This window comes from Halyomorpha halys, unplaced genomic scaffold, assembly GCF_000696795.3.
Source record: "Halyomorpha halys isolate HHAL.00 unplaced genomic scaffold, Hhal_1.1 Scaffold826.1, whole genome shotgun sequence".
NCBI lineage: Eukaryota > Metazoa > Arthropoda > Insecta > Hemiptera > Pentatomidae > Halyomorpha > Halyomorpha halys.
This window is the reverse complement of record NW_027109508.1, coordinates 205229-220815: the sequence shown is the minus strand read 5'-3', so window position 1 is coordinate 220815 and position 15587 is coordinate 205229. Positions and strand designations below refer to the sequence as shown.

The 15587-nt window shown below is 33.4% G+C and overlaps 1 protein-coding gene across 7 annotated transcripts in view; it reads right to left on the bottom strand.

Annotated features, from left to right (window-relative positions):
* LOC106686475 (dynein regulatory complex protein 11) overlaps positions 1 to 15587 on the bottom strand; it is a 79608-nt gene that overhangs the window by 40972 nt on the left and 23049 nt on the right. For all 7 annotated transcript variants that reach the window (XM_014429820.3, XM_014429818.3, XM_067047697.1 and 4 more), the window contains 4 exons: positions 11604 to 11716; positions 6849 to 6921; positions 2701 to 2865; positions 464 to 647 (listed from right to left, as the gene is read on the bottom strand). In XM_014429820.3, coding sequence (XP_014285306.1) covers positions 464 to 647; positions 2701 to 2865; positions 6849 to 6921; positions 11604 to 11716 — 535 coding nt within the window. The remainder of the gene's footprint in view (positions 1 to 463; positions 648 to 2700; positions 2866 to 6848; positions 6922 to 11603; positions 11717 to 15587) is intronic.

The window sequence follows — 15587 nt, the reverse complement described above, 5'->3', positions numbered from 1 at the left end:
GGTCAGTTTTTTTTCGATATAGATTCAAACTTTTTTTTTTTAAACCAATATACAGTATAAATATATAATAATATTTTCTTTTATTTATATTTTTCTTTATTATTATTAATTTAGTGAGTAGTACAGTTGTCATTCACATTTTTTTTTTCACACTCCTTTTTTCTTTTGATCATCTATTTCTGTATATATTGTATAATGAATATTCGAACAGTAACACTTAGTGCCCTTAATTAGTGAAAAAAAAACAAGAAGGTTGAAAATATATATTGAGACATCCTGTACTTGTTATTCCCTCAACCTTATGTTTATTACCCAATAAGTGTTAAAAATATACAAAAACTATGTTTTATTTTTTTAATTCCTTGAACTGTTGAACTGTATAGCTTTATTATAATATAAAACAATATCTTAGAAAATATTCTCATTACAAATCTAAAGCATAAATAAACAAGTTTTATTATACCTAAGTTCTGTCACCATATCCTCCATGATCTCATATTTCTTAACACGTTGCATGTTTTCGCTTATTTCTTTTTCTTTCTTCACCATCTCTGTTTCAAAATGTTTTTGTATTTTCTTCCTTTCTTCAAGTAATTTTGTTATCTCATTAATAACAGTTCTGTCTCGGTAGGAAGGCATCAACGTACCTTTCAGAAATATCACCCATTTAGTTTCCATGAAATATTAACATTAAACGTGTTAAACTAATAAATTCTGTTCCATATAAAAATTAATTGTAAAATAAATTGGATTAAATGACAACTCTTGAAAGCTTGACAGTATAAAGCAACAAATAATGTTTATAATTTGATATCACACTGAAAATCTTAAAGTTCGTTTCATTGACAGCTTTGGTGAAATACAATGAAAAAATTAAGCTAGAAATAGTTTTAGTTTCATTGGTGTAGTTAAAAATGATACAAAGTTCTATTTAATATTATTTAGCTTTCTCATTATCCGTTCCTTTCTCACTGACAGATTATTCAAAGTAAACCATAATGATTCCTATTCATTCCTCTTCCCTCAGTCCGCTGGTGTTCCTCAGGGTAGTATCCTCGGCCCCATCCTCTACACAGTTTATACAACTAACACCCCAACCAATCCTAACACTATCCTCACCACTTATGCTGATGACACATGCGTGCTGGTAGTCTTTTTTTATTTTACTTATTTATTTATTTTTTTTAATGTTTTCTCCAAAAGAAACTGGTACGATTGACTTGAAAAATCTCACTCAGGGCCTTGTGATAAGGCTAAGGAGTGGCAAAAGAAGCATTATATATATTTTATAACTAGATGACGATTAATGAGTAGAAATTCAATGTGAGAAGGAAATGTTAGCCTTATTATGATCCTCCTATAACAGAAAAATGTAATTTATTACATTCAGATGTTTGATCATTCTTAAAACACTCTCTAACTGAAATAGTGCAAAGATTGAAGAATGATGTATATGCAAATAAAAGTGGTGAAAGAGGAGAGCAGAATACCGAACACACTTTCCAAACATACTTACTCATGGAGGAACAATAGAAGGAGAGATGGCCATAATTGACTGATTTGGTAACCAAGTGTGACAACCTGGAAGATCAAGAGTATAACCAACTTTATTTTATTATTCTTCAATTGGTCTTTGAATGGGCAGAATGAAGATGAAGAAAAGTGAGTTTAAAAAATAAACTGGTTTCCTAACAGGTCATAACCCATGCAAATATTGGCTCTTATATCATATTTATTTAGCAAATACTGGTATTACTTAAATACTGGTATTTAAAAGGGACGCCCAATCTATAGATAAAGCCTCATATCCTAGGATCTATCAGAGCCTAGAAGCCTATACCTTAATGACGCCTACCGGTCATACCCTTCTATATAATGTTGGGCAGTTTCTAGGGCCTGTCCACATAAGTGAAAAGTTCCATCACAAATTACTCTAAAATCTTTTAAATCTGCACTGACCTGTAAGAACTCCTATTAATAATCGAAGTTCATTTCTGTTTATGCCTAGCAGTGACTTAGTTCTGGAAGTGGAGGGTTTAGTTATTAGCATCTTGGCCTGTCTCGGCCCTGTACATTCCTTCCACTCCTTGCGTGCTATCTTCTATGTCCAGTCAAGGACTTCTATGTGTTGATGCCTTTTAGATAGGAATGGTTCTGGCCCCGAAGAAGGGTGCTCGGCTCTGCTTCTAACAAGCTGGTCCGTTTTCTCATTACCAGTGATTCCCTAATGTTCAGGGACCCACACCAACAATGACTGTAATGCCTGCTTGCACTCCCCCACCAATTTAGAGGTGACTCAAGGGCTTGAAGGGCAGACAGACTATCTGAACAGATGCTGATGACTTCAGCAACACCCTTTAACAGCTCATGACTTCAGGGCATGTAGCTGCCAGCAAAATGGCAAATACTTCTGTCTGGCTCTCATGACATATTTATTTATCAAATAAAGAAAAACAAAAACTTAATCGAGGGAGGGAACTATATGAATTTTTGTTTTCCAAGGTGACTTAATAATCTATGAAGATGTGATAAACTAAAAATATTATCGGAAGATTATTGATTGACCGTGTGTATAGATGAATGGAATATGGTCCGGGTGCGGTAAAAAAAAAACTCAAATAGTATAATTCTACTATTTGAGTTTTTTTTTACCGCACCCAGACCATATTCCATTCAAAAATATTATCAGTTTAAACTTACCATATTTCAGCCCTTTGTAAGTATTTAAATATCTTCTCCATTGCTTGTTCTTGTAAGTCATATAGAAGCTTTGGATAGTTTCAGCAGCTTTTAATGCAATATCATCAGGGACCTCCTTATGAATCAAATATGCTTTGTCATGGAGTATTCGTAATTCTTCTTTTACTAAATAATAATAAAAAAAAAAAATCATAATATTTTAAATAATCAATATACCTGACAAAACAAAAACTATCTAATTTATAATTTTAAAAATTAATGAAAGAAATATTTCTCATTACTTAACTAATCTATCTGTACTAATAGGCAATAAAGGATTTAAATTCATATTCTAGATTTAATAGGGGGCGAGAAAATAAAGTTAAAAAAATTCTGTATCCGTTCAATACAGTTTTAACCATGTTATTACCATAATATACAATATTGTGAATAAACAATTTGTGTGCATAAATAAGTTTTTATACAGAATTTTTCGAACTTTATTTTTTGCATCATGAAAAATCAAGAATATTGACTTAAATCATATTATATATATATACATAAATAATTGCATTAAAGAAAAGAAGAAATAAAATAATTTTTACTTATATTGCATAATTTTAACCCTACCTCAATTTATTTTATTGTATCTTATTGTCCTCCATTGTCAAGTATCATTTTAGCCCTGATGGAGCTCTACTAAGTGGAGCAAAACGTCAGCAAATAAATAATTGTAAAAATTGGATAAGTTTGTCGGGGGGGGGGATGCGGTCAGCAAAGAATAACAGAAATAAACAAAACCATATTTATTTATTTTATGCCGACGTTTCGACCTGAGTTTCAGGTCTTCATCAGGGATTATGGCGTAGAAGGTAGGCCTAAAACTCAGTTCTAAAACAGCCTACCTTCTACACCATGATCCCTAATGAAGACCTGAAACTCAGGTCGAAACGTCGGCATAAAATAAATAAATATAGTTTTGTTTATTTATGTTGTTCTTTGCAGCCCCCCCCGACAAACTTCTCTAATCATTAATCTACGGTCAACTATCTACACCTCAATAATTGTAAATTTTTTTTGTTTTCTTTTGACCGCACCCCTGATTATCTTCTTCTTATGTCACAAAGACATAGTAAGTTTCTTGTTTAAAAGTAGATAAATTAATTTAAAACACTATTTCTTTTGATCCTTTCTCTAAACTTTCTTTTTACAATGTTTCAGCCCTAAGTCCATTACTAAGGAAACCCAATTTATCCAAGTTTAAGGCGGTTATAATAAAGTCAATTCATCTTTAAAACAAATAAACTGATTAATAATTCTTTATTATCAAGAACCTTAAAGTATTTAACATACACATACCTCTTTATTATCAGTTTCATTAAAAAAAAAATGGAAGCCATTGCTCATTGAAATTTGTCTACTAGTGTTGATCAGTTAATGAAAAAAATAATAACAAAACTGAATATCTTTCACAATAAGTATTATCTCCATTCAAATATCTCAGTCACAAAAAACAAATAGAATAAAAACTTGAATGTATTATGTAAAAACTTTCGTGAAGACAATAAGTCTTATTACTTCCATAACTTGGTACTCAGTAGCGCCAACTATACTGAAATTTATAACCAAGTATAATTTATTGAATAATATTAGGAAAATTTGTTGTTATAAATGATTCCACTTTGTTGGGTTTCTAAATTTACTTTCTTTAATATCTATATAAGAAGAAAATAATTATAATCATTGAAAAAAATTATTGGCATGACAGTGAAAATCTCCCCCCCCCCTCCAATTCCTTCCCACAATATTTTTGCCTGGTTGGAGTGCCCTACTTTTTTGTCAGAGTTGGGCAAAATCAGCTATAGTTAAAAGTAATAGCTAAAGTTGCCATGGATACGACCCTCATTCATGAATGAACCATTGATAAATAAATATCGTATCCATGGCAACTTTGGCTATTAGTTTCAACTATAGCTAAAATTGCCATGGATACGACCCTCATTCATGAATGAACCATTGATAAATAAATATCGTATCCATGGCAACTTTAGCAATTAGTTTTAACTATAGCTAATGGCCCATCTCTGCCTAAGAGAATTTATCTTATGGTAGATGATTTCTAAAATTTTTTTATATAATTGGATGTGATGAGGAAAAAATCTTTACGATTACTTTTAATACAATTTAAAATTGTAAATTGTAGTTCTTCCATCAGAGGCTAAAGAATCCTGATTTTGTAAAACAAAAAAAAAAGTATGTCACTTTAGGAGTGGTGAGAGAAATGCTCATAGTACAAGAGCCCAAGAGGAGAAAAAAGATTTGAGCGGTTTGGACGCTTGTGCTGCATCCATATGTTTGTTTCCAGTTTGCATTGTTCATGAACTGCCAACAGATAAATGTTTATGCTCTCTGCGTTTCAATTAATTAAATAATTTCCATAACCTTTTATTAAATAATTTAATTCTAGTCTAAGATGATACATATTATTTTAAAATCCTATCGATTTGGTGTAAATTCTTTGTATCAAATCTTATTAATCAACTTTAGCAGTTTATTTTTTTAATTTAACATAGCACTAACATACATTTATAAAGACATTAGGGGTATTCATGATCTTTAGTTTAACACGTTAAGCGTGTTAAATGGAAAAACTCATGTTAAATGGAGAAATAATTCCTTATTTTACCATGTTAAAACTATATAACATTTAACATGGTTGAGAGTCTCATACTAGGTCTGTTAAATGGAGAATGATGTCACGCAACAGATCAGCTGAACTCGTCAAAATTTTGTTTGTTGTGTTAAGGGGCCTCTACATGTTGGCCAAGCCATGGCGAACCCAGACATGCGCGAGCATATGGAAGGGTGGCTTGTACGAGTTGGACTAAGCTCGTTGCCGATCCGTCGAGAGTAGGAGCGCTCGTGTAGCATCTCCACCGTTGTTCTTTGTCTAGTTGCAACTGAGAGCTGTTAGGAGGTTAAAGGTGTTTATCGGGACTTTTTATAATAAGTTTTATATTTAATCCTATTTATTTATATTTAATTTCTTTCATTTTCTTTTTTTTGTAATAAAAATAATATAATCCCGGTGCAATGGCTGAAACCACTTGTACGTCCGCCATGCTTGCCTCTCTGAATAACACTGACATGTGGATGGTCCGGTCTTTGTTTACCGAGCATTTGTACAAGCCTCCGATCCGTGGCGAGCGGCCAACATGTGGATCCGCCTTTAGGTAACTTGCTTGTAGTTTGTGTTTTGATTGTGTTAGTATTGTTTTAGATGTTTTAATGACTAATAATGCAATGGATGATAAGTTATAATATCAACAAGGCACTCAGTGGCCAAACTTTCACATAACTTCTACTTAGGCATGTTGTAATAAATTACTTTAATCAAACCTTAGAAGTAAAAAATAACATGAAGTTTTGTAGGAAAGGTTATAAAACAAGTTGGTCAAAAAATCCGTTAGGAGCTCTTATGTATTTAACATATAACATGACTTTAAATAAGGGTGCTCACAATCCTATACTTATCACAGTTAACATAGTAAAACATTTTAAATTTAACATAATATCGTGAATACCCCTGTTATATGTCTCGGTAATTAAATCAACAAGTTTCTGATAAAAATTCTAGAACTAAAATTGAATTAATAGGTTATGTAGAACCATTTTTATGAATTTAGATCATTTACAAACCATTTTGCTGATATTTACGTTTCCTTTCATATCGCCTACCTTAAAAAAAAATCAAAAGAACAAAACACGCATGAGGATATCGACATTTGTTGCTTCGTTTGTTTACCAAGCATTGGTACAAGTCTTGGATGTTGTATCTTTATCTGGTTTTCCCGCCAATATTGTTATGAGTAGGGGGAAAGGAAGGTTCCAAGCAGTGTTATGTGCTGTGTGCGGTTCTATTGTTTTCTTTTAATGTTATAATGTTGTGTTCTAATTTAAAGTGTAATAAAATATGTATAATACCGCGTGTGTTATTTACAAAATCCGGACATTCCAATATAATAAGGGGCAAACGTGTAAATCCAGAATAAAGAGTGAATACATTTTTGACCAAGCCAGCAAGATACAAGATTTCTTCTTTCTGGTTGATTAGACATTTTTTTTCCCCTATAGAAGTAAGAAGCCAAACCAGATAAAATGTCACTTACCCCTATGCGTCTTCAACCTGCCGAATCTCGCCCTTTCATGCCTCTGTAGGAGCGTTAATTCATCGTAAAATTCCTATAAAAATAAAAATCATTTTAAAATTAACGTGATTGATTATGTTCCTATACATGAAAATATCTAATAAAAAATGTATATAGTTGAGGAATTAGAGGTGTTTTATCTTGGAAAAGGTCAATTAAATATCATTTATTAATATGTTGCTTAAATCGAGTAGTTAGTGAAAACTCTGGTAGAGTGCGTGCATAACACAACTTACCCATACCATCAGAGATGGGCAAAAATTAGCTATATTGAGTTGGGCAACTATGAAAATAATAGCTAAAATTGCCATGGATACATTTATTTATCAATGGTTCATTCATGAATAAGAGTATGGAGTGTATAAAAAAAATATGACCGTTTTATCAAGTTCAAGATCTCAAAGGGCTGTAAATATTTTAATCCTGTATAATACTTACCAATACTTAATAATCCCTTTAGAGAATTCTCTAAGCTTATTTAATCCCATTCGACTTCTTAAAAAAAAAAAGGCTTAGTTCAGTTATTTGTTTCAAAGAAGAAACATGACAGTGTCCTATGAAATTATTATAATTTGTAGGCATTACAGGAAAAAAATCTTACAACCGCTGAAGTAACTCATGAGATTATTAAATATGAAGGGGAAGGTGTCCTTGACCAGCATACTGCGCGGCGTTGGTTTGAAGAATTTAATAGTGGAGATACGACGTTGGAAAGGAAGAAGGGCTCCGGGCGACCATTAATGGATATTGATGAGGTTCTGCAAGAAGCTGTTGAGTCAAATCCCTCCACTCCTCAACTTGTCAGGGAGTGTGGTGTGTCGAAAGATACTGTTAGTCGTCATCTACTCTCCATCGGGAAAAGAGCAGTGGACCAGTCTCTCACGACTTACTCTTCAGCAATAAGTAATCACTTCCCGTCGAACCAAAGAAAAGTTTACAGAACTTCATGGGTTCGAACTACTACCTCATCCACCATATAATCCAGACCTCACGCCATTGGATTACTTCTTGTTTCCATCCATGGCCCATTTCTTTCAAGGGTAGAAAATTGATAATTTTGCGGTCCAAGAGTTCTTAGACAGCCATCTTAAAGAAGGGTATCATCGTGGGATCGAACAATTGGCTAGCAGATAGCTAATGACGGTAGATAACAACGTATTAGGGTCGCCCGTATCTCGGTGGTTAAAACACGGTCCTATCAATTTGATTTCTATTGGCGGTGCCGGTTCGAATCCTGTCTGGGACCGTTGACTTTTTTTATTGAGTGGGAGGTCCCACAAAATGAAAAACTTTGACCCCCCGACCATGGTTAGGAAGTTTAGAACTCTAATGAGAGTCTTGGCTGAAAAAAAATTTGAGAATTAATTGTATTTTATATCAGAAAAATAATACAAATATTTGGTTGAAAAACAGTCATTTTTTTTTTTTTATATACCTATTAGTTTTAACTATAGCTAATTATTGCCCATTTCTGCTTAAAATAATAAAAAAACTAAAGGTATTTTAGAAAAAGTTTACAAAATTCATTATTTAAGCTCTGTTAGACTATTTCTATGGAGAGAAGACTTATCTGGTATTGAGACTATTTAATTGCTTATTGATTCACTGAGTTTAATTAATATTAAATGTTAGAGCCTTTTATTTTTTTGGGGGGGGGGGGGAGAGGAATGTGAAAAATCGATTCTAAAAAGTGGTATTTTAAGAAGATTTTAGCAAAGAGGTTGCTGTAAGGCCCCAGGCCTATAACCAGATCAAATATACAATTTCAGTTTCATAGCGCTGAAAAACGCATTTTTTGGTTTCATTTCTTCACAAACAAATTTGTGAATGAATTTTTCAGTTCTGGAATTAAAAAGTTGTTGAATTGTAAAGAACATTAGGATAAATGTTTTGATTTCACAAAGTTGTTTTTCTAAATAACCTTTATTTTGAGAACTGACTTTTCGTATGCAGTTATTTCAGCCCAATTTTCGATTACATTAATTAAAACTATATATAATTACTAGTCTAAACTGATGAGTCTGCCAATTATAAGTAGGGGGAATAAAAAATAGCGGCTGTTTCAAAACTTTAAAAATAATTAATTTTTTATTCGGAGTTCTATATCTTTAAAACTAACAACAACTATAGAAAATCTAAGGGAACATCATTTAAGTAAATTTGTTCAAAGATCTGTAGTTAGTGAATATATTTTGAAAAATCTATATCTCAAAAACAAATTGACGTACAGATGTTTATTAGCACTCAAATTAAAGCTAGTTTAATGTATTATAAAGTAGTTTATATAGTTTATCTTCGAAGGAGTAGTAGTTTTTATGATATTTGACAAAATAAATTCACTAACTACTGAAATTTCAAGGGTATTTTTTAATGAAATATTGCTTTTTAAAAAGCTCTCGGTAACTATTGAACGTAAATAGCTCTATATATAAACATATGTTATCGTATATGTTTTGTTTTTTTCAAAATTGTGGTATTTTACTTCAATGGACGGTCATTAACACTAGAAGTGGGGATATAGTGCAGTGACGTTTCTATAGTACGTCCTGGATAGGAGAGTTGTGGCAGGTGTCATCCTCAAACTTCTGGGGAAGGTGAGATGGTGAGAGGAAAGGAAATATCGGACAACCTTGTGTTCTGCTAGGAGTACACCCAAAGACTACGTGGGGTTTGAACTAAATTTTATTTTATATTCGCTTTTATACTCTTTTGTATACTAATGTAAATTTAATTAATAAGGTTAAGTCAACCTATAATTTTTAATTGTTTTATTAATTGATAAGAATTATTTTTTTTTCCCCCTTTTTCATTCTTTACGCTTATATTTCTTCTTATCATTAAACTTTTGTACATATAGTTCTGCTGTTCTTTCTCTGCTTTCAACTTGTTAATTTACTTATATTTTTTTGTTGTTCACGGAATATTACGGTAATTCAACAGGTGGGTAGCTAACACCCCAAGGTTTTCTGTTATCTACATATAAAGGTATTCGCCAGTGGTCATAATTCGATATTCGTTTACATAAGGTATATTGTAGTTATATTGTGGGCATATTGTTTCGGGATTTTCGTTATTTCCTTTAACTCACCCCCTCCTCCGCTGAGCGTGGATAAGTATAAACGATATACAGTGAAGTCTCAGTTATACTAATATGAGGGGGTACCAAAAATTCTTCGTATAAGTGAATAAGCAATACATATGTATTATGGATGTATATTTTTCTCGTACTTAGTAGGTACATATACGTATGTTGTATGCAGTTGAAAGAAAAACAATTATTTATTGTATAAAAATTTAATTTATCTTTAATCCGAATTTTTAAATTTTTGACAAACAAATAGCGTTATGTTTGTTTCATGTTGCTTTTGGCTAAATAAATCATTCTTTCGCATTCTGTAAGGTGTTAGATTCCTTCTCGCTAATTTCTAAGAATTTTTCTTTTTTCTTCGCCCATTTTTTAATCTAACTGTTCTTAAATTTTTCTTGTCATCAATGCCTTTGTGTTGTAGTCGTAGTCAGCTGGGAAAGTCCGTACGCCTTTGAAACATCGGGGTTTCTGTGATTTTCCAATTACGAGGGGTCGCATTTTGTTGGTTTCATCAGCGTTCGTTGCTAAAAGCACCACAATTCGTTGTTTGCTTTTATGTTCTCCAAAGCAGGGGTCGTTCGAGCAACAAGTTAAAGAATAGTCCAATTTCATCGGTGTTAAAAATGTCGCGTAATGCGTAGTCCTTTACGATCGTTGGCAGGACCTCTTTTTCCAATGGTTAACCGACGAGACATCAACACTAGCGGATTCGCCGCAGACACTCCGATCAGTAATCCCATGACTTAATTTGAACTTCTGAAGCCAACCTATAGATACTTTAAAGTCTCCAGTAACGTATAGTTTTTGCTGAAACCAAAGCCTTTTCCTAATGACGTACTGGCCACCTTGCGTTCGAGACACCTTGCGTGTACAGCTTGGCCCAGCTCTAATAAAGTTGCCTTCTATTTCCTCTCTTTTCTGAACAATTGTTGTGAGGGTTGACAATGGAAGTTTTAATCTTTTCGCGATTTCAATTTTCGTTACATTCGGATTGTCATCAACTTCTTTTAAAATTTTAATTTTCTCTACTATAGAAAGAGATTTTTTTGCTCATTATGGTAAAAAATTTTTTAGTTTTTTCACACCCATTCACTTCAGGCGTTAACGAGAGACTGACAATTTTTATTTTGAATCGAAAGTAGAGAGTAAGTAGATTGTAAACATAAAGAGTCCTTGGGACCGGATGTTATTCGCGGAAAAAAAGTTATTTACTGTTTCGTTTTTAACGGTATTTTTCGTCCTTTATCTTGCCACGGAAGAAAAAAAAAATCGTAGAACTGAATAAAATTGACTAATATGTACACAAAGCGGGCCCAAACTTTCCTTCGTATAACTGAATGTTTCGTATAACTAAAGTTCGTATAAATGGATAATTACATACACATAATTCAGGGGGTTTTGCAGGGGATTGAGAAATTCTTTGCATAACTGAATGTTTCGTATAAGTGAGTTTAGTATAAGTGAGACTTCACTGTCTATGTATATTTAACTAAGGATAAATCAAAATTTGCTGTTATATAGTCATGAGAATAGTGTTAGGATTGGTTGGGATATGAGCTGCAAAGACTGTGTAGAGGATGGGATCGATTATACTACCTTGAGGAACATCAGTGAAAATAAAAACTTACAAATTTGTCTTCAATTTTAGTGACAACAGGAGGTCTTTTAGACGCCACTGCAGTCACGCTTTGTTGTCGTCTGGTATCCCTTAATGAACTCATCCTCGACTCCTTTATTTTTGCTGCATTCAAGAAAAAAATATAATATAATTAAATTATTCCATAGGGAAACCTTATTAAACTAGTTCTTTATATTATTTATCATATAGGTGACAATACATCTTATGGCAGTCCAACTCAGTGTCACATATAGCCACAACAACAACCCCCACTATGTAAATGTTATGATAGTATGCATTTCTTGCCATGACAGTAATTAGTACTATAAGGTCTATCGTGATAGACGTCAGGGTCTGTCCCGGTAGTGAAGCAACTATTACATAAAGGCCGTTTACTGATGATCAATTTTGTTTTATAAAACTTAATTTAATAAAACTAGGTTTAGCGCACTAGCGCAGCCTCCACTGGCTCATTGCCAACGACGCGGTGAGAGGGATCCGCTGGGATCTCAAAGAACTCTGCTCTACCCCTACCACGTGGGGGATAGAGTGGGCTCGGGAGTCCGCAGGTCGATTGTCTAAATATTGTATATAAAAGTGCAATAGTGACTTGGTGATTATTTTTATTTTATTATTATCGTAAATATTTTTTTTTCTTTTCTTGTATAGTTTGATTTTTATCCTTCTGTTTATATATAGAAATTTAATTTATTTTTATGTATTTTTTTTTTCATTTACTTATTATTTATTTCATGTTATTTTCTATTTTTTTTTATTTTAGTATGAATGTGGACAGTTATCACTATTACCTATAGCCCAACAATGGTAGATTGTGATATTTCTGAATAAATAAAGTTTTCAATTTAAAAAATAAATAAAAACAGAAATTAAATTGGTGCCTGCCATCTGATAAATAGATAAGAGCCGGTTGCACCATCAAAGATTAAACTACGATTAGTGAAATTTCGGATGAAATCAATAATTATCGATTAAACTGTGATTTATAGCAAATCTACGATTAAGTACGTAATCATAAGTACGTAAGGAACCTTCCATAGTTCCAGTTGGATCTATTATCTAATGAAGTATTGTATTTTTCCGTTTCTTTTCAAATTCAATAAAATAGATTTTATCGATATAAAAATAAAAATAGATAATGATAAAATCAAAATAAAAGATAAAATAATTATTTTTTACAATGGTCGGATGAAGAATTTTTCAGCAATTTCGAATGTCAAAACTCTTGTTGAACTAGGCCCCAATAATTTCAATTAGATCATTTTCGGTTTGATTAAATGTTTCTTCAGGCATTGCTGGCCCACCTTCTGGTCCTATCAAGTACCGCTTGTTGCCAACAATTTTTTTTTTGGTAGCCTTCTTTATATTTTAGTACTTATTTCTTAAATTATAAGATGTCCTTAATGGTACATGTTGGTTTCTGTTGAACACTGCTGCTTTGGCCTGGCAAGACATCTCAGAAGCGGTTTGCTCTCTAAAGGCGGATCCACATGTTGGCCAATCGCCACGAATCGCAGGCTTGTACAAATGCTCGGTAAACAAAGAGCGGGGCCATCCACATGTCAGTGTTATTCAGAAAGGCAAGCATGGCGGACGTACATGTGGTTTCAACCATTGCACTGGGATTATATTATTTTTATTACAAAAAAAGAAAATTAAAGGAAATTAAATATAAATAAATAAGATTAAATATAAAACTTATTATAAAAAGTACCAACAAACACCTTTAACCTCTTAACAGCTCTCAGTTGCAACTAGACAAAGAACAGTGGTGGAGATGCTACACGAGCGCTCTCACGAACCCCTTTGATCTGTGTCCAAAAAACCGCCTCTCGACGGATCGACAACGAGCTTAGGCCAACTCGTTCAAGCAACCCATCCACATGCTCGTGCATGTCTGAGTTCGCCATGGCTTGGCCAACATGTAGAGGCCCCTTTATGGGACCAAGATCAAAACACTTGTACTTCCCGTTGTCATCTACGGATTCGAGGCTTGAACCTTTGCTAAAGCCGATGAAGCAAGGCTCTTGGTCTACGCGAGGTCCATCTTGAGAAGAATATTTGGACATATTGGAGAGGGTAATGTATGGAGAAGAAGAAAGAACGCGAAGCTATCGGCCTTGTACAGAGACAATGAGGTTATCAAGTTTATAAGGTTGGTAGACTCCGATAGGGAGGGGGAGGGCTGTATCTACAGATGCCAGGGTCCATCTGGGAACCCGAAACTGAAGAGTTGTAGCAGAAGACAGGACGGCCTGGCGGAAGCTATTAAGGGGCCTCTACATGTTGGCCAAGCCATGGTGAATTCAGACATGCGCGAGCATGTGGATGGGTAGCTTGTACGAGTTGGCCTAAGCTCGTTGCCGATCCGTCGAGAGTCGGTTTTTTGAACACAGATCAAAGAGGTTCGTGAGAGCGCTCGTGTAGCATCTCCACCACTGTTCTTTGTCTAGTTGCAACTGAGAGCTGTTAAGAGGTTAAAGGTGTTTGTTGGTACTTTTTATAATAAGTTTTATATTTAATCTTATTTATTTATATTTAATTTCCTTGCATTTTCTTTTTTTGTAATAAAAATAATATAATCCCGGTGCAATGGCTGAAACCACTTGAACGTCCGCCATGCTTGCCTCTCTGAATAACACTGACATGTGGATGGTCCGGTCTTTGTTTACCGAGCATTTGTACAAGCCTCCGATTCGTGGTGAGTGGCCAACATGTGGATCCGCCTTTAGAGGAGCCCCAAGCTCGGTAACGGGTTGTCGCGCCAATCATGACGATGAAGATGGTTTCTGTTGAACTCATTTCTGTTTCTTCCCAACAGTCTATTTTTTACTTTGATGAAATAGTGTCAGTTTTTTTTTTTTTACTGTCGATGATACTGATATATTTTTTTAACAGTCCTAAGAGAATTACCTCCCCTCTATGGCAGAAATTCTGGCCTCTATTGTTTATACTGTAATAACAATTTAAATGTAATTTTACTAACGAGAAAACATAATCAAGACACTTTTCTAAGTTTTTCATCTATTTTATGTTAACTTAAGTTATTTGAGTCCAGGTGGCGGTCAAAAAAGGGATCAAAACAGTAAAAGAAAACTATTTGTTGTTGACCAAAGTTTCGTCCCAGTTAGCAGATATTCGTCAGAGGATTAAATAGACACAAACATTTGTAAGAATTGACAGAACATTAAAAATTAACTGAGAAAATACAAAATATGTAAAAAAAATTATTGTTTATAAAATGTATAAAATAATTAATAATAATAATTTAAGACAGTATTCATGTAGGTGGACTAGAAACTAGTTACTAATAAATACAGCCCTGGCCCTATTTCATAAGAAAGTACAAAATAATACTATAATTATTCTAGTTTGTCTTTAATACAATTTCACTGATTTATTCAATTCTGCCAGATAATTTTTTACTTTGAAACTCACATAACATCACTAATAGTCGTCCCTATCATGAAACAAAATGTATTAGTGCTCGTAATTTATATTTTGTGTACTTGTACTTGTGGACTAATACTATTAGCTTTAATTATCAAACAGGCCCCTGCAGTGATAGAATTCTGAATACAGAACTAGAGTTATAAATTGTAAAAAAATACTAGGTAAAAATAGTTGTAAATATGGTAAATATTACCTTATTATATTACCATACAGGTGGGACGAAACGTTGGTCAACAATAAATAGTTTTCCCTTTGCTACTTTTGATACCTTAATTGACCGTAACCCGGACTATCTTCTTAAAATCTACCACATACGGTCAAATATCTTCTTTCAATAAGAGAAGACAAATCTAAAAATACTTCTACACGTTTGCCAAACTGTGACAAATTCACGTATATGTGCGAGCGTGTGAATATGGTCTTTCAGTTTGGAAAACTCTTCAATTGAAAGACCCTATTCCTTTCTTACACCGTTCCAATGTGGTTTACCGGATACCCTGTTCAACCCCATGCTGCAATTCCT